Source organism: Schistocerca nitens, chromosome 10 (assembly GCF_023898315.1).
Source record: "Schistocerca nitens isolate TAMUIC-IGC-003100 chromosome 10, iqSchNite1.1, whole genome shotgun sequence".
Taxonomy (NCBI): Eukaryota; Metazoa; Arthropoda; class Insecta; order Orthoptera; family Acrididae; genus Schistocerca; species Schistocerca nitens.
Genome location: NC_064623.1, coordinates 67111508 through 67131346, shown reverse-complemented (window position 1 = coordinate 67131346; position 19839 = coordinate 67111508). Strand labels below are relative to the sequence as shown.

General features: G+C 40.9%; 1 protein-coding gene across 1 annotated transcript in view; it reads right to left on the bottom strand.

Annotated features, from left to right (window-relative positions):
* The window catches only part of LOC126209874 (zinc finger protein 628-like), a 146709-nt gene that overhangs the window by 37213 nt on the left and 89657 nt on the right, over window positions 1-19839 (bottom strand). Inside the window, exons 7-8 of the mRNA XM_049938998.1 lie at window positions 19204-19484; window positions 2185-2373 (exon numbers count right to left, since the gene is read on the bottom strand). Of these exons, the coding sequence (XP_049794955.1) occupies window positions 2185-2373; window positions 19204-19484 (470 nt within the window). The remainder of the gene's footprint in view (window positions 1-2184; window positions 2374-19203; window positions 19485-19839) is intronic.

Genomic DNA, 19839 nt, shown 5'->3' with positions numbered 1-19839 from the left:
GTTTCTCTGTTCACCAAAGTACCTGTGGATGACACATTACAACTGTTGGCTGCTCAATTTTCTTCAGAAATTTTGAAGTTGTTCTGGCATACCTTGACGACCACTTACTTTTTATACAGTGGAAATTATTATGAAATGACGGATGGAACAGCTATGGGTTCGCCGCTGTCACCAGCTATAGCGAATTTTTTCATGGAGGACTTTGAAGAACGAGCGTTGAACAGTGCTCACCTCCGCCCGTCATGCTTCTACAGATACGTCGACGATACTTTTTTAATCTGGCCACACGGCAGCGACACACTGCAGCAGTTCGTCGAACATTTAAATGGTGTACATCCAAACATAAAATTTACATTGGAGGTAGAGAAGGAAGGGAAGTTACCTTTTTTAGATGTGTTGGTAGAGCGAAAGCCGGATGGACGACTGGGCCATTCTGTGTACAGGAAGCCAACCCATACAGACTTATATCTGCATAGCCATAGCTTCCATCATCCGTCTCAGAAGAGAGCTATGCTGAATACTTTAGTACACAGAGCCAGCACTATTTCCGACAAGGACCACCTCGTTCCCGAGATTAACCATTTGACGACTGTTTTCAAGAGGAATGGTTATTCTACCGGTGAAATTAAATCAGTATTGTCCAAGAAAGTTAGACACCATGTTAGCCATATACAAGAAGAGGACCAACACATAGCGCGGCTTCCTTTTTGCGGTGCTACAACGAGCAAGATAGCCAGAGTCCTGAAGAGGCAAGGAATAAAACCAGTTTTCCGACCACCTAGGAAAATTAAGGAAATGTTGAGATCAGTCAAAGATAGTCTCGGCTTAAGAGTGCCGGGAATTTATACTATTCCTTGCGAATGCGGCAAGAATTACGTGGGCCAGTCTGTAAGAACCGTTGCCGACCGCTGCATCGAGCACCAGCGCCACCTAAAATACAGGTATTTGGAAAAATCAGCGGTGGCTGAACATAGCCTGCTTAACAAGCATAAGATTTTATTTGAAGAAACCAGAGTAATAGCCCACGCATCGAATTACTGGGACTCTGTGATCCGGGAAGCAGTCGAAATTAGACTCAGCGATAATAACTTTAACAGAGACAACGGCTATGCACTTAGCAACACTTGGAAGAGTGCACTGGATAAAGAAAAATCGCAGAGAAAAACTTCCCGCACTTTACCTCCTGATTCAAGGGATGGCGCTGCAAGCAACGCAGCATAGAAACTACATCTATGGAAGTAGAGGGCACCACTTCACTACGCGCCATATCGCTGTTGCTATGACGTATTCCAGCCAATCAGAAGCCGTCCTTGGCATATAAAAGTGGGAACCTCGCTAGTTCACGACAGTCAGTTTTAGCCCTGACGACGACCATGGAGGTAGTGGTCGAAAGCTTGGAGTTTCATCCAGAATTGACGCGGCATGTACACCGAGAGATTTTTATTCAAGAAATACGTCGCGAAAGACTTCGTAGCCAGGTTAGTATTATGGTTTTTAAATGAACGGGACATGTGTGTTCCAAAACAGTGTTAAATGGTTATGTTCTAAAACAAGTTTTGTGTTTTAACTTTTCATGCAGCAATGCAAGCTACCAGGTTGAAAATGAGGAACAGAACAAATTAAATACATCCCACATAATTTGTGGTACTGTGAGCAACAGATGGCATTAAAAAAAATTAAATTTTATGAAGTATCATGTCCAGAATGAAGGCGTCGGAGCTGAATTGGAAATGTATTCACTAAATGAATTAATAAACAAAAAGGTGTAAAAATGACTGGACTATATCAATAATGAGCCTTATGGAGGAAGTGCAGTAAGTGTAGATCTATAAACCGCAAGAAAGAATAGACCAAACTGGGCCTGACGGTCTAGTGGTAAAGTGCATGCCTGGAAACCAATAGGTCACAGGATCGAATCCTGCTCACACCATGGATTTTTCAGTCTGTCTTTAACCTAGCCTTCACCCCTGAAGGACTTGCACATTTGCAAGAAATGACACTCAGTTCTGATTCTACATTAAACCGTAGATCCCCTTTCCCTAGTCAGATAACTGGGATAGCTTAGGGACACGCAAGTCACAAAAATGGTGTCCTATTGAAAGTTATTGAATGGTACGAGACTATTATAAAATAATGATCAACAGCTCAAAGTTGACTGCAGCAACCTAGATTACAGCTGCTTACCGCCTCGGGCACTGCGGGCACGGATAGGGCAGGTCCCCAGTGTGCGTGCGCATGTGCTTGGCCATGTTGCCGCTGTCATTGAAGCGCTTCCCACACACGTCACATGCAAACGGCTGCTCGCCTGTGTGGGTGCGCATGTGGCGGGCGAAGCTGTGGGTGAGGTGGAAGCACTTCCCGCAAGCATCACACCTGTTCAGGAACAGAAAGGGCACTGTTAATACAAGGAAAGGTGTCACAAATAATACATTTTCAGTAAATGGCACTATGTCACACTGTGATAAAATCTATGCACACTAGTTTATACCCAACTGCTAAACGTTTAACTCATTGAATAGCTGAGTTGTCAATAGCCACACAGTCATCACTAGCTCCTCCTTTGGAGCTGACAGAATACAATTACACCTGCACAGATACACCGTCACCGTCCAACTGCCTACCCTGTGCACTGCAGCTCAATTGTAGTCTAGTGTACTCTATTAGCTCTGTAAAAGAATTTGTTCCAAAACTCGCAACACTCTCAGTCTCATTTCAAAGACTGTCAATGACTCAACTAAATGATGACTAACTGAAGCCCTCAGCTGCCGACAGGTGGTGTTGACATACCTCGATGTGGACAGCTGAAAATGTGTGCCGCGACCGGGACTCGAACCTGGGATCTCCTGCTTACATGGCAGACGCTCTATCCATCTGAGCCACCGAGGACACAGATGAATAGCGTGACTGCAGGGACTTATCCCTTGCACGCTTCCCGTGAGACTCACATTCCCAACTGTCCACAATTCTACATATGTAATGTCTATAAGGTACATTACATATGTAGAATTGTGGACAGTTGGGAATGTGAGTCTCACGGGAAGCGTGCAAGGGATAAGTCCCTGCAGTCACGCTATTCATCTGTGTCCTCGGTGGCTCAGATGGATAGAGCGTCTGCCATGTAAGCAGGAGATCCCAGGTTCGAGTCCCGGTCGGGGCACACATTTTCAGCTGTCCACATTGAGGTATGTCAAGAACACCTGTCGGCAGCTGAAGGTTTCAGTTAGTCATCATTTATTCCAGGGAAAAGCTGCACGGTCATTCACAGTATCTGTTCTTTCGAGAACAGTTACTGTCTTCATACATAATGACTCAGCTATTCACTGATTTGTTATCTTTACCTGTTCCATTACTTATATACCATTAAAGATTTTTTCATTCCCAAGCTAATGCTAAAAGTTTGTCATCTGTTGCAGAATAATGTGATAGTTTAACAGCATACAGTTCATTACCTACACCTCTCACATCATTACAGGAATTCTATTACATAGCTTTCTTTTATCACTGCTTCGTTTGTGGAGCTTGTGTGTCAATTGTGTACATGTTACCAATTACATATCAGTAGTACATCTCAGTCAGTATGCGAGTAATTTGATATGGCCACTGTCACGAACGTTGCTCACTCTTGTTTGTTGAGACAAGCACACAAGCCTATGGAATGGATAATACTAATACCTTCCCCCCTTCTAGTTCTCAGGTTTTCAAGTCTCATCCAGTGCAGGCAACAACAATGAGTATTTCCTTCCCATCTTGTACAATTAAGACCACCTAACCCAGCATTCTGGGCAATTTTTTCGTAACTCTCCCTATTTCCTACACCTCACCTGATGTGTTGCTCTTTCATATTAGACATTTAACTTAATGGGTGAGGTGTCTCCTGATAGAATTCATCACCAACATTTTCCTTCTTTTAAGTAAAGAGCCTGGTATTCGGTTCCACACAATCTCCAGCCATTCCAGGTGTCCTGCCAAGTTTTTTTCGTTTTATGCATAAAATGGAAACAACAACTTGGCAGAACAGTCAGACGCACACTATTAATCAACCACACCGATAAAACATGAGAGATCAAATCTTCACCCTATCGAGCATCAGATCATTTGTCCTCCACCAAACTCAGCACCCAATTATCAATCCTACAGGTAGTTTTCCTTTTGTATCATTTTTCTGCGAAAGATCACAAATGGAGGGAACTCCATTCCCTTTGTTAGCACAATCAACATTACTCTTATTCTGGCCATTTCAGTGCCAGAAGTTTTTATAGGTACCCTTTGACACTAACATTTGATGGTACATCAAAATAAACAAGCGTCCAATTGGCTTTACCCATATGGCCTTGCAAATTTTCTTAGACTGATTGTATGAGGCTGAAACACCAAAAGGCTGTGGGAAGTCAAGGAGCTAGTGTTGTCCTACCTAGTAATGCAAGCTCTGCCCTCTTCATCATCCTTGAGTCACCTCGAATTGAGCTATGTGTGCAGCTGGGAAGGTTACTGTACAGCAGGGATATGAGCCTAATACACAAATTACTGAAGGTCTAGCACTTGAAAATAGCCACATTTTGTTAATGATGTTGGACTGATAATTCCCATCAAGTCTTTCCCAGGGGGGGGGGGGGGGGGGAAGTTTTTTTTTTTTTTTTTTTTTATATATATATATAAAACTGTAGAATATTGCCCAACTGCTAATTTATCTTTTACCATTTTGTGGGGCTGAAAATCATCTTTCCCATCAGAGAACCTTTCAGAATCACCATGAGATTCTAATACCACTTCATTTTCACTATGAGGTCATTTTGGCCCAGGTGAAAGTAACCCCTCATTTTACAAAAATGTGCACCATTTTACAGAGGTTTTAAATATATTACCTAAAATGAATTTCATAGAAATGGTAGCTTCACCTTATTACCTAATGAATATACAGGAAATAATGCAAAATTACACTCATTGTATTTTTATCTACACTGGTGAGAATCCTCTATGCAGAAGTTATTGGGGTGCAATAGTTGTTAAAATATTTATTATCAACATTGAATCCAGCACTCCCAACACAATATTGCTTCATGGAGTTCACAATCTTCTAGCTCATTATTTACACACTGTAAATACTCACTGCCTCTTTTACTCCATATGTTGTTGTTGTTGTTGTTGTTGTGGTCTTCAGTCCTGAGACTGGTTTGATGCAGCTCTCCATGCTAATCTATCCTGTGCAAGCTCCTTCATCTCCCAGTACCTACTGCAACCTACATCCTTCTGAATCTGCATAGTGTATTCATCTCTTGGTCTCCCTCTACATTTTTACCCTCCACGCTGCCCTCCAATGCTAAATTTGTGATCCCTTGATGCCTCAGGACATGTCCTACCAACCGATCCCTTCTTCTAGTCAAGTTGTGCCACAAACTTCTCTTCTCCCCACTTCTATTCAATACCTCCTCATAAGGTATGTGATCTACCCATCTAAGCTTCAGCATTCTTCTGTAGCACCACATTTCGAAAGCTTCTATTCTCTTCTTGTCCAGACTATTTATCGCCCATGTTTCACTTCCATACATGGCTACACTCCATACAAATACTTTCAGAAACGACTTCCTGACACATCTTTACTCGATGTTAACAAATTTCTCTTCTTCAGAAACGCTTTCCTTGCCATTGCCAGTCTACATTTTTATCCTCCCTACTTCGACCATCATCAGTTATTTTGCTCCCCAAATAGCAAAACTCCTTTACTACTTTAAGTGTCTCATTTCCTAATCTAATTCCCTCAGCATCACCCGACTTAATTCGACTACATTCCATTATCCTCGTTTTGCTTTTGTTGATGTTCGTCTTATGTCCTCCTTTCAAGACACTGTCCATTCCGTTCAACTGCTCACCCAGGTCCTTTGCTGTCTCTGACAGAATTACAATGTCATGGGCGAACCTCAAAGTTTTCATTTCTTCTCCATGGATTTTAATTCCTACTCCGAATTTTTCTTTTGTTTCGTTTACTGCTTGCTCAATATACAGATTGAATAACATCGGGGAGAGGCTACAACCCTGTCTCACTCCCTTCCCAACCACTGCTTCCCTTTCATGCCTCTCGACTCGTATAACTGCCTTCTGGTTTCTGTACAAATTGTAAATAGCCTTTCGCTCCCTGTATTTTACCCCTGTTACCTTCTGAATTTGAAAGAGAGTGTTCCAGTCAACATTGTCAAAAGCTTTCTCTAAGTCTACAAATGCTAGAAACGTAGCTTTGCCTTTCCTTAATCTTTCTTCTAAGATAAGTCATAAGGTCAGTATTGTCTCACGTGTTCCAACATTTCTGCAGAATCCAAACTGATCTTCCCCGAGGTCAGCTTCTACCAGTTTTTCCATTCGTCTGTAAATAATTCGCGTTAGTATTTTGCAGCTGTGGCTTATTAAACTGATAGTTCGGTAATTTTCACATCTGTCAACACCTGCTTTCTTTGGGATTGGAATTATTATATTCTTCTTGAAGTCTGAGAGTATTTCGCCTGTCTCGTACATCTTGCTCACCAGATGGTAGAGTTTTGTCAGGACTGGCTCTCCCAAGGCTGTCAGTAGTTCTAATGGAATGTTGTCTACTCCCGGGGCCTTGTTTCGAATCAGGTCTTTCAGTGCTCTGTCAAACTCTTCACGCAGTATCGTATCTCCCATTTCATCTTCATCTACATCCTCTTCCATTTCCATAATATTGTCCTCAAGTACATCGCCCTTGTATAGACCCTCTATATACTCCTTCCACCTTTCTGCTTTCCCCTCTTTGCTTAGAAATGGGTTTCCATCTGAGCTCTTAATATTCATACAAGTGGCTCTCTTTTCTCCAAAGGTCTCTTTAATTTTCCTGTAGGCTTTATCTATCTTACCTCTATTGAGATAAGCCTCTACATCCTTACATTTGTCCTCTAGCCATCCCTGCTTAGCCATTTTGCACTTCCTGTCGATCTCATTTTTGAGACGTTTGTATTCTTTTTTGCCTGCTTCATTTACTGCATTTTTATATTTTCTCCTTTCATCAATTAAATTCAATATTTCTTCTGTTACCCAAGGATTTCTACTAGCCCTCGTCTTTTTACCTACTTGATCCTCTGCTGCCTTCACTACTTCATCCCTCACAGCTACCCATTCATCTTCTACTGTATTTCTTTCCCCCATTCCTGTCAATTGTTCCCTTATGCTGTCCCTGAAACTCTGTACAACCTCTGGTTTAGTCAGTTTATCGAGGTCCCATCTCCTTAAATTCCCACCTTTTTGCAATTTCTTCAGTTTTAATCTACAGTTCATAACCAATAGATTGTGGTCAGAGTCCACATCTGCCCCTGGAAATGTCTCACAATTTAAAACCTGGTTCCTAAATCTCTGTCTTACCATTATATAATCTATCTGATACCTTTTAGTGTCTCCAGGATTCTTCCATGTATACAACCTTCTTTTATGATTCTTGAACCAAGTGTTAGCTATGATTAAGTTATGCTCTGTGCAAAATTCTACCAGAGGGCTTCCTCTTTCATTTCTTAGCCCCAATCCATATTCACCTGCTATGTTTCCTTCTCTCCCTTTTCCTACTCTCAAATTCCAGTCACCCATGACTATTAAATTTTCATCTCCCTTCACTACCTGAATAATTTCTTTTATCTCATCATACATTTCATCAATCTTTTCGTCATCTGCGGAGCTAGTTGCATATAAACTTGTACTACTGTAGTAGGCACTGGCTTCGTGTCTATCTTCGCCACTATAATACGTTCACTATGCTGTTTGTAGTAGCTTACCCGCACTCCTATTTTTTTTTATTCATTATTAAACCTACTCCTGCATTACCCCTATTTGATTTTGTATTTATAGCCCTGTATTCAACTGACCAGAAGTCTTGTTCCTCTTGCCACCGAACTTCACTAATTCCCACTATATCTAACTTTAACCTATCCATCTCCCTTTTTAAATTTTCTAACCTACCTGCCCGATTAAGGGATCTGACATTCCATGCTCCGATCCGTAGAATGCCAGTTTTCTTTCTCCTGATAACGACGTCCTCTTGAGTAGCCCACCGAGTGTGAAATGGTCCAGATACAGATATCATCCACATACAGATCAGTTGCGACTAACAGTCTGACAGAGGCCATGAGTCCCTTAATAGCAGTGAGAAAAAAAGGACAATTAATAAGGAGCCCTGTTGAACACTATTCTACTGGGTCTGCAGAGTGCTCAGAACATTGCCAAACCAAACTTGGAATGACTGGTGGGACAGGAACTGCAAATAAAAACTGAGAGGAGCCACCAAAGACCCCACTCTTGGAGTGAAAGTAGGATGTGATGGTGTCCAGCCGTATTGTAGGCCTTATGAAGAGCAAAGAAAACTGTGACAAGACGGTGGCACTGAGAAAAGGCCTGCCAACCTGCAGTTTCCAATTGAAACAGATGATCAATTGTAGACTGTACCTCCTGAAAGCTGCACCGGCAAGGAGACAAAAGGTCCCAAGTTTCGAGGACCCAACCCGAGCTGACAAGTCACCATCCATTCAAATAACTTGCAGGTCACATTGGTAAGTCTGATTGGGCAGTAACTATCGAGGAATGGTGGATCCGTACCAGGCTTAAGGACAGGAAACGGAGTACTGTCTCTCCATTGAGAGCGGAAAATACCTTTGAGTCAAACATGCTTAAACACTGGGAGGAGATACTGTCATTGCGGAGAAATGAGGTGTTGAAGCAATTAGTTATGGATGGGAATCAGGGCTAGGGGCTGAATCGTGAGAAGAGGAGAGGAGAGAGCTAGAAGTTCCCATTCAGTATAAGGTTCACCATAGGATTCTACCTAACAAGGAGTAAAACGTAAATGGGCAGCTCTGGTCCACTGTTTCCAATGGAGGATAGGAGGCTGACACCGACGCCATCACAAAACTGATAGCAAGTTGTTCCATGAGAACTGATGGGTCTATACAAAAGTCACCCAGGAGGTCAAGGCTTGGCATGGAAGAATGCTGCTGACAACCTTGGAGGGTGCAAAGCACAGCCAACACCTGTGACAAAGGGACAGACGAACCTAAGGAGGAGACAAAGTTTCCAACAAACCTGCTTGCTCTCTCTGATTAAGTAATAGGTTTTGATGCGAAGATGTTTAAAGGTAATAAGAGCGGTGGAGGGCGGGTGCCATTGAAGGCACTGCAAGGCCCAATGGCAATCACAGATGGTGATTGCAATGGCCGTGCTCCACCACAAGACTGGCCAGCACCGAAAGGGGCCTATCGTGTGGAGGACGGCAATGCTGGCAGCGTGAATAATTGTATGAAACACGTCACGGATGGCAAAAAGGGTGTAAACGCAACCTGAGAGGTAAATAGATGCCATTCAGTGGGATGAAACACCTAGCAGGGTAACCTGGCCATCGGGATGTGGGAAGTGGTCACTATTGTGGTGGTCTTCATGTGGCGACAAGTGTAATGAAGGGAGAAGGGGACAGGAAGTGATCAAAAGACCTATGGCAGATCATCTTATAAACCAGACGATCCAGCGGGCATGGAGAATGACAGTAATGACAATTAAAACACACAGGTGGCAGAAAACAGATTGTCCCCTCATGGAGTGGGTGTCCACATTCACCACATACAGGGTCTGCTGTACAGTGGAAAGACACGTGCCCACAATGCAAATACTGAAAACACCTCCCAGGTGGCAGGATGTACTGCTCTATGCCACACTGTTAACATCTAACCTTGCCCTTCTCTGGGATGGTATCCACCTCAAATGCCATGATAAAGGCACCAGTATCAACGCAACTGTCCTTACGGCCTTTCCAAAGACGCCAAATAAAACGAATGCCCTGCTGTTCCAGATTGGCCGAGAATTCACCAGTTTGAAGGATGACGTCCATATGAAAGAGACTCCCTGAACCATATTCAAAGGTTGGTGAAGAGCAACGGGCACCGGGATGTCGCCAAGATGGTCACAGGCACAAAAGGCCACAGACTGGGCGGCAGAAATAGTTTTCACTGACAGTGACCCTGATCGCATCTTACTCAGAAAGTCCACTTCACCGAACTTGTCTTCAAAAGTTTCCACTAAAAATAATGGTTCTTTGGTAGTGAAAGTGACTCTTGCAGTGCTGGTGCATACCAGGTAGCGATGAAAGTGTTTCACCACAGGCCAATCAGCCTGGTCCTCTTCTCAGGGTGTAGCCATAGAAGGGAAGGATACAGGGTTATAAGAAGCATTAGAAGATCCACTGCTAACTAAACAGATGGCTATAGAGCAATGGCCAGCTTCAAGCTTAATGTGTTTTGTATGCAAAGCTCCCACACTGATACCACCCACTCTGACCAGGGGCTCTCCTCATGGCCACCACCCAGCCACAGCAAAGGCTGTGTGGCACGGAGGCCGTTGCCAGAAGTTCCGATGTTGCTTGTCAGAGCAACCACTGATAGACACACACAGGGAGGCATCAGAAATGTTATTCCTGTGTTGTTGGGGGCCTCATGCGAAAGGGTACATAGTGATCCCGCTACAGGGTATGGCTACCCTGCTGGCTATCTACCATTAAATGACTAGGCATCAAGGGAAATCTGGAGGAGTCGGTGAAGCCACACACCGAAGATGCTAAGCGAAATGTACTTCCCCAGTTTGCTGAAACTGTGGACAAAAAATTTAGAAGGGGAGGTCAAACCCCAAAGAGGGACAAAAATATTGAAAAGAAAAGACGGAAATGAAAAAGCAAGAGAAACAAAAACTGGAAGGAATATCAGAAACCAGAAGGATAGATGGGCCATCATGACACTGAGGGGAACCAGGGAAGGAATGAGGAAAGTGAGGGAGGGGGACAGGGAAGGGAGTGCAGGCGGGGAGTGAAGAATTGGCCACATTAGCTCAGGGCGCCGTGTGCACCACGCACTAACTCACAAAAGAGCCGTGAGCCGCCTCGGGGGACTAAAATGCGAGATTACACCTCTCAAATACAAAAACGTGCACAAAGTTTAAGAACTGAACTACAAAATCACACAGAAAAAGCGAAATATGTAACTTGCTGCTCTGCGAGTGTAGCACAGGTGGCAGTTGACAACTAACTGCACACTGTGATTCATCATCGACCACAATGCGACACCATTCATCAGCAGTCTATGCTTCTCAGGCACGGCACAATTCCAAACACAGCAGTCTGTGCTGTGGTGTTAATCGCAGCCTGAGCACGGGGCGGTAATTCCGTAGTCCGGCTGCTGCTAGTCTCTGACCAATGGTGTGGTCCGAGACAGAATGTTGCAGGAAGTCTATTCCTCGTTCTCAGATGGCAGAAGCAGATATAAAGCAGTTACAATGTGCTCAGTGCACAATGCAACTACCTCCCTCGTGGCGGTCAGGCACGGTCGATCGGAACCTTCGTAAGTACGCTCGCCCTCACACTCCCGTGCAGTCTGACATCGGGCTGCTGTCACATCCAAATGCCCCACAAATCTGGGTGGTGCAAGATTTGACCAGGTAGCCAAATAGTCACCCACACTGAGCCCACTTTCCAACTCTGTCAGGTGGCAGTACTGCTATCACAGAGAAGTACGCAACATCTGTGTGTCCTTGACAGTGATCACTCAACATCCGATGCTGATCACACCTCTTTAAACCTATCTGGCCTGGTAATAACGCAAAAAACAAACCACACTAATGCACTCTGGTCACAGAGAGCACTAACTCCAATCATTTACCGACCTGACAATGTGTATACATGTACAAAGATACACCGATATCCAGCCTACGACGACAGATGACAACGTAACAAAATGTATATCAAAATAAGAGATGCAAGGTCACACAAAACTTCAGAAATAAAAGTAATTTAATAAGAAACAGCCATCTTAATAAAGAAACAGAAAGTGTAAAATGGCACAGCAGGAATCATTAAGAATAAATGCAAGGTTCTGAAAGCACGCATGAGTTGGGGAAAGATAGATGGCACCTAGGAATGTTAAAGATACCTTTGGAGAAAAAGTGTGAACATCAAGAGCTATGAGAACAAGCTAGAACTAAGCAATGAAAGGAAAGCTAAAAGGTGGAAATATGAAAAGAATATATAGACGGTCTATACATGGGAAACAAACTTGAGGACAACATTACAGGAAAGAAGAGGAAGAAGATGAAGATAATACGTGATACATGATACTATGTGAAGAATGTGACACAGCATTGAAATACCTAAGTGGAAAAAACACTGTCAGAGTAGATGACATTTCCTCAGGCTTACTGAGATCCCTGGCAGAGTCAGCTGTGATACCTATTTCACCTGGTGTTCAAGATATACGAGACAGGCAAAATAGCATCAAGCCTCAAGAAAAATATAATAATTCTAATTCCAAAGATGGCAAGGGATGATAGGTGTGAATACTAGAGAACCACGAGTTTTAATAAGCCACGGATACAAAATACTGACACGATTCTCTTACAGACTAATGGAAAACACTGACCTAGCAGAAAAACAGTTTGGGTTCTGGAGAAATGTAGGAACACGTGAGGCATCCAATTATCTTAGGAGACAGGTTAAAGAAAGGCAAATCTATGTTCATAGCATTAACAAAACCTTTTTACAGTGTTGATTGGAGTACACTATTTGAAATATTAGAGGAAGTAAGGATAAAGTACAGGAAGCAAAAGGTTATCTACACTTCGTGCAGAAACCAGACTGCACTTATAAAAAGTCAAAGAACATGGAAGGGTAGCACCTGTTGTGTAGAGAGTAGGACACGGTTGTTGCATATTCCCGATATTCAATCTGTACATTGAATAATCAGTAAAGGAAAAAAAGGAGTAATTTAGAAGGAAATTTTAAGTTCAAGGAGAAGAAATAAAAAACTTCTAGGTTTGCTGATCACATTGTAATTCTGTCAGAGACAACAAAGGACTTTGAGAGCAGTTGAACGGATGCTGAGGTCTCAAAAAGAAATAGATATAAACAAATGTAAAATTTCTTGGACAGCAACATCCTCCTAACAGCCATCCAAGAAACAAGGTTCACAAGTTTCCGTAAAAGACACTCTGTTTTAACAGTTAAATCAGAGAATAAATATTACTCAATATTCGAGGGCTGTGCACCAACAAATCAAGACAACAAAAAAACAGAGACAAAATAAAAAATTTCCTTGAACATCTGGAGAACAGGCTGTCCAAAGTTCACAAAAACTACATAGCAACCACGAGAGTGGACTTGAATGCCGAACTGGATAAGGAGACATCATTATGAAGAGTTATTGAAAACTATCCATCCAGTAAGAGAACTCACTATTAGATATATGCAAGCCATTTGAGAGTTTCAAATTGATCATGTTGTCCCCTCAATATACAATTTTCAAGAAACCATGAGCACTAGAGTCAAGAGGGGAATGGAAGTTTATTCAGATCACTACCCAACTGAGATCCACAGGAGATTTATTACAAAACATAAAATCACGAAACAAGCCAGTATGACTAAGAGAATTAATAATGAAACTTTAAAAGGAAAAGGAACACAATTCTCAAAAGATGTTGAATTAAGTAAATACTGATGCCAACAACTTTACAGAAACAATTAAACGTATTGCATTTTAAACATCTCTACGGAATGAGCAAAGAAAGCACTGATGGTGGAATAATAAATGTGAAGAAGTATTTACACAAAAAAGAAACCATGGAACAGCTGGTATAGCATGAAAACAAGCAGTAATAGGAAAACCTACAGTCTGAGAAGAAACAAGCACATAAAATTATTAAGACAACATAAGGCATGCAAAAGGACCAAGTATATAAGAATACCTTAAAAAAATAGTACAGGAGATTATTACAAATCATTCAAGAATTATATGTCTGGATACATTACATGATCACTACACTTCAGGAAAGAAAGTGGAAAATTCACACTTTACAATAAAGGAAACTAAGTGCTAAAACACAACTGAACTGCGAAAAACTGACCAAACATCTGGAATTCCAAGATAATTTTCCAAATTAAAATTCACAACCAACAACAGTTCATGTGATTACGATTTACAATAAACAATTAAAACACAATAAAGCACCAGGTGAAGATGGCCTCATAGCACAAATTCTAAAAGCTAGTGAGATCTAGGTGTTACAATTATAGAAGAAAAAACTACATAAGGTCTGGGACACTAAAACAACTACAGAGGAGTTTCATTACTAGCCTCAGAATACAAATTCTTATAAAAAGCTCTTTTGGACACATTAAATGCTCAATCAGACAAACAAATTGGCAAGTATCAAGATGGATTTGTGAGTAACAGATCCTATCTACAGCAGATTCTAAACCCTAAATAGATAAGTAGGTGTATGAAAACATCAAATAAAAATATAATGCTAATGTCTGTTGGTTTTAAAAAGGCTTATGATTCAACAGACAAGACTCCCTCATCAAAACCCTGAAGGAATTTGCAATAGGTAGGAAAACTCTGGTAATAATTTAACGAACACTTACAAACACAGTATCTAAAGTTAAATATCTTTGACCAATTTCTAGCCTTCCAAACTGTATCAGCAGTCAGACAAGGAAACATTTTGCCAACATTATTATTCAACTGTGTGCTCGAAGAAGTTTTAAGAGAATGAAAACTAGAGGAAGAAAAACGAAAAGCTAGTAACTACATAAAGGTGAGTAGAGCAGAAGAAACAATAAATCGTTTCGTCTTTGGAGACAATCTGGTGATAATTGACGGAACCTCTAAGAATGCAAAGAAAAGACTGGAATTTCTGAAGGAAATATCTGAGAAGGCAAGTGTCTACAAATCCCATTTGAAAAGATAGAATGTGTAATGAATTAAAGCAACACACTAAGAATTTAAAAAAAAAGTGTGATAACATCAAGAAAATGGACAACTTTAAATATCTAGGTGAAAATATAAGTGTAAACAGTTAAAAAGGCAGCAATTAAAATCAGGAGTGACAAAGTTGAAAAAGCATACATGAAAGTGAGAAATCTGTACAAAAAAAAAAGTTTTTCTAAAGACGTACAAAAAAAAAAGTTTTTCTAAAGACACACAATTAAGGCATTATAATACAGTAGTAAAACCAAAAGTCCTCTATGGGTCAGGAATACTACTTCTATATGGATGCAAAAGGGCATCAGAAGATTTGGAATAAATAGAAAAAAGAATCCTGTGAAATACATTAAGTCCAATCAAGCACAAAGAAAACAATTGGGTTTGGGACAAAATAAGGAAATACCAAGTGTCTCAAAATGAATAGCAGGGTTTTAAGGCTGTGTTGCATTTATTACACTCAACTTACAATTATAAATAATACATCAAATGAAAGAGCAACTCAAATAGTTTTTCTTACAATTGCTCAATGCAAGTGCCATTCACCACGCAACACACATTGAGTCGTAGGCGAGTTCTTCCCAAAACTTGATCAGTGTGCCTGGAGTAAATATTACAAGGGTTTCAGTTGTATTTCTAAAGTCAGATAGACCAGCTGGTAGCAAAGGCATGTACACGTGAGCTTTTGTGAACACTACAAAGGGAAAAATTGCGTGGACTCAGATCACGTGAACATGGAATCCATGCAAGATGATCTCTGTCATCTAGCCCCTTGCAGTCAATTCAGTGGTCGAGCACAATGCCGTTTAATCAGTTGTATACTGAGTTACGGGAGTGAAGTGGCACACACCATCTAACTGCCAAATAAAGTTCTGTGGTTCAGCTTCTTCCAATTGATGAAAGTGCCCTAGTTCTAGCACATCCAGATAAGAAACATCCATTACCGTTGCTTCACCAAAAAAGAAAGGCTCAAACTTTCTGCTGGACTATGGCACAAGAAACATTCAACTTAAGGGATTCTTGCTGAAACTGTACCGTCTTGTGGGGTTTTGCTGACCCCCAGATGCACACATTATGTTGTGCTCACATTTTCACTTATGTGAAATGTAGATACATCACTGAAGACGGTATGATCCAGAAATCCTCATCATGCAGCAACATTTCGTTTGCATTGTTGGCACATACACCATATTCTGTAGGCTTTACAGACTGTAACAACTGCAAACAATAAGGACATAGTTGTAAGTGTCTCCTTAAAAGTCTCCGCATATATGTCATTGGAAATGCTAATTCACAACCAGTCTTTCAAACTGATTTCTTGGGGCTACGTGTGAAAGACTCTCTCATTCGTTCAACACATTCTTCAGTCGTTCCTGGTCATCCCATATTCTTCCCTTTGCAAAAATAGTCTGAGTCTTCAAACTGGTGATACCACCTATAGATGTTATCAACAATGGGAGGATTGCAATGGAACCTAATACGAAACACACATTGCACTGTAACAACAGATTTAGTTCTTGCAAACTGTAAAACACAAAGCTTTCTGTTTACTAGTCACCATCTTTGCTATTGTCACTTTCTAATGAAAAACACAGGAAACAGTGTATGCACACAGACATACTAAAAAAATGTATGAGTTGCTCTTTCATTTGATGTATTATTTATAACCGTAAGTTGAATGTAATGAATGATAAAAAGTGTGAAAACCTCAATATTCATTTTGAAACACCTGGTTTAGTCATTCTGTTCTAAAGGACAAGACTTGTGACACTCTATGGTCATCTAGGCAGAAAGAAGCTCCACACATTATTCAAAAACCAGAAAACACACATACAAAATGAGTGGTGTGGCAAGACTAAAAAGGACTTAGAAAAAATGCAGGCTGAACAGGAGACAAATTCAGACAAGAAACCAAGAGCTCCAAAGGTTTTCAGGAAGCTAAAACAAGCAGAAAAAGCAACTGATGTCAAATGGTCAGATGAGAGGAAAAGCAGCCATTCTGAGAAAACAAAAGCTTTGGGGGAATACGAAGGAAAAGAGAAATAGTTATATTCAATACAAAAAAAGTAAAACACGGGGCATGGAATCTCACTGGTTTAAAGCATGTAATTTTGAGGGAATTCGCTCAGGAAATGATACACTGAAAGTAATATATGAGTTTTGCTTTTTGAGCAGTAAAATAACTGAAGACAGCAAAATTAGAGAGACTGACATTAGCAAGAAAAGAATTTCTGAAAAACAGGAATTTGTTAACAGCAACTTTAAATTTAAGTCCAGGTAGTCTTGTCTGAAGGTATAGCCTCATACAGGAGTAAAATGTGGATGATGGAACAGTTTAAACAAGGATAGAAGAAACGTTTTTGAAACATTCTCCTACACAACAATGCTGAAGGTCGGGTAGATGAAGTAACTGCTGAGGAGGTGCTGAACCTAGCTGGGGAAAGCAAAATTTATGATTTAACTTGACTAAAAGATGGGATTGGGTTATACAGCACATGCATCAAAGAATCATCAATTCGGTAATGGCACTGTGAGGGGCAAAAACTGTAGACTCTACCTCTGAGAGTTGCATTAAACCAGTCTTCAGACTGACAAACAGCAGCAGCCACTGAGATGTAGCACTTCATATCATTATGTTAAATAAGAAACTGTAGCGGGGAGTCAGCTTCAGACAATAAGTCACGTTATCGCATGACACATGCACTATGATCCAGTAGCTAGTTGCAAATAGTTATAACTGTGGCCGAAAGATGTTATCTTCTTACAGACTAACAAATTGTCAAGTAGTTAAAACATACTTTAGAAACAAAACTGTAGTTATTGTTGTTATTATTATGACCATCACCAATTATTGCTACTTTGTTTATTAACACAAATGATGGTGTGAATGGAAAGTAAGATATTACATGAGTACTGTTATGTCTATTAACTAACCATATGTTAAGTGTGAGTACTGTGATAGTACAGAGAAAGTGAATTATACTTTCATGTTAATTCACAATGAACAACTAGACAGTTTATGAGATTGGGAAAACAAGAAATATATTATCATAATTCTGTTATTTCTGTTATTTATTTTGATACTGTGAAGTGTCTAAATTTGTTCACTTAGTAAACTATTCATGAAAGCTATTAACCTGAGATTGGTCAAATGTAAAAGATGCAGGCTTGCATGGGTTAATACTAATATTAGATTGCCTACAGTATGTTTCAGCCAATCAGATGACAGTACATTTGCATATATTTTGTGGGCTAAAGAATTGGTTTGTGAAATCTAAATAAGCAGTTTGAAGATCAGCCATCATCACATTTGGATGCATATATAAGGAGCTCTGAACAGATATGATAATTTTGCAGAATAATGATTAAAACTTGACTGTGAAGTGCTACAAAGTGGATACAAATGTGTGAGAAAACGAACACGTAAAATTCCAATTTCAGTGTGTAAATTGTGAATAACCAAAATCCATGTGGCACGTCGTACGAGCTGTGACTGCGAACTGAACATTCTTAGAGCTCACATTGTGTAATGTTTGATTGAGCATTCTGTCACAGATAATCCATTTGGTAATGCTTTTGGTAAAGGGTTCAGTTAATTACCATAAGCTGGCTATTATGAGTGACTTGATTATTGTGTACTGAAACTAGAACTCAAGATTATCACGGGCTTGCCAATACATCTAAGATGTTCATTCACAAACTACCTTTCAATTAACCACACAGTCAACCTGATACTGGAAAATATTTTTTGCACCCGTTGGATTTGTGTAATGGTACTGGTTTCGCTACAGCTTTTCCAGTACACGAACATTATTCATTTTTAACAGGGAAGTTGTGCAGACTGTACCCATGACATTGCACCATGAAGAGTGTTCTGTGGGAAAATGAGAAAAGAAAAATTCAGAAGCAATAGGAATAAGGAGAACAGCAACAATAATGTCCTGGAATGACAGTAAATCCAATGAATAAATATTGGAAGAGAAAAGGACATCAATTAACACGATACAAAGAAGGAAAACCAATTAATTCGTCACCTATTTCAACATTACAAAAAAAATTCAAGAGATAGGATCAAAGCATCTGTATTACAAAGTGCTTTCAGTGGATTTACTGGCAGCAAACCCAGTCACCAACGGAAAGGATGGTGAGAGTCAGTGACGACTGCATCGGCAAGGCATTGCCTGTGTCTCTGAGGTGATGATTATGAAAAATTTCTATGTGGCATTCTCCGAAACTTTAAAGAAATTAGAAGTATATATGCTGCATAGGGCTAAAATGAGACTGTACTGAGAATTATAATGTATCTTAGCAAAACACGGTCACCGGTTCTTTCTAGAGCCCCGCCACTTTATTGAACAAATAGCAAGGTCTGATAAAACATATCCAGATATGACAGAGAGAACGGCCACTCGGCCATCCTTACTTGTGTGCAGGCTTGCCGGCATACATGCTGGCATGGTGGTCGCGCTCAACCTCATCGCGGAACCCGCGGCCGCAGACGTCACAGTGGAACTGCTCGTGCTCCTGCGCGTGGCGGGCCCGCGACTCACGGTCTGGGAACGTCTTCTCACACACCGGGCAGTCGTAGGTCCGGGCACCGGAGCCATTGCCCAGTCCGCCCGGACGGGAATGGGGCGGGAGCGGCATGCCCGAGGCCGGGGAGAGAACCCGAGGAGACGGTGCATTTGGTATCTTCGGAGCTCCCTGAAACATTAATAAAATTACTTAGTTTATCACAGTAGCAGCACAGAGCTGTAACAGAAATGTAGACGACTATCACATAGTCACTGGAGAGACAGAGTCAATGTTCGTTGATTTGTCCACAGTTTTTTGTAAATTTAATCGAGAATGAGAAACCGACACAGAACAATTTAAGGCATAGATTTAAAAAAAGGACAAGGCTATTGTAGAAAGTTAATCTGCATACAGCATTATCAATGAACTACCATTATACTGCATAGCGCTATTCGCCATTACAAGAATTAAAATTTACTTGAGTAAATTAGAAAGAAACCCGGTACTTTGAAACAGCTGCTGTGTTCTCAGTTATACTATACAG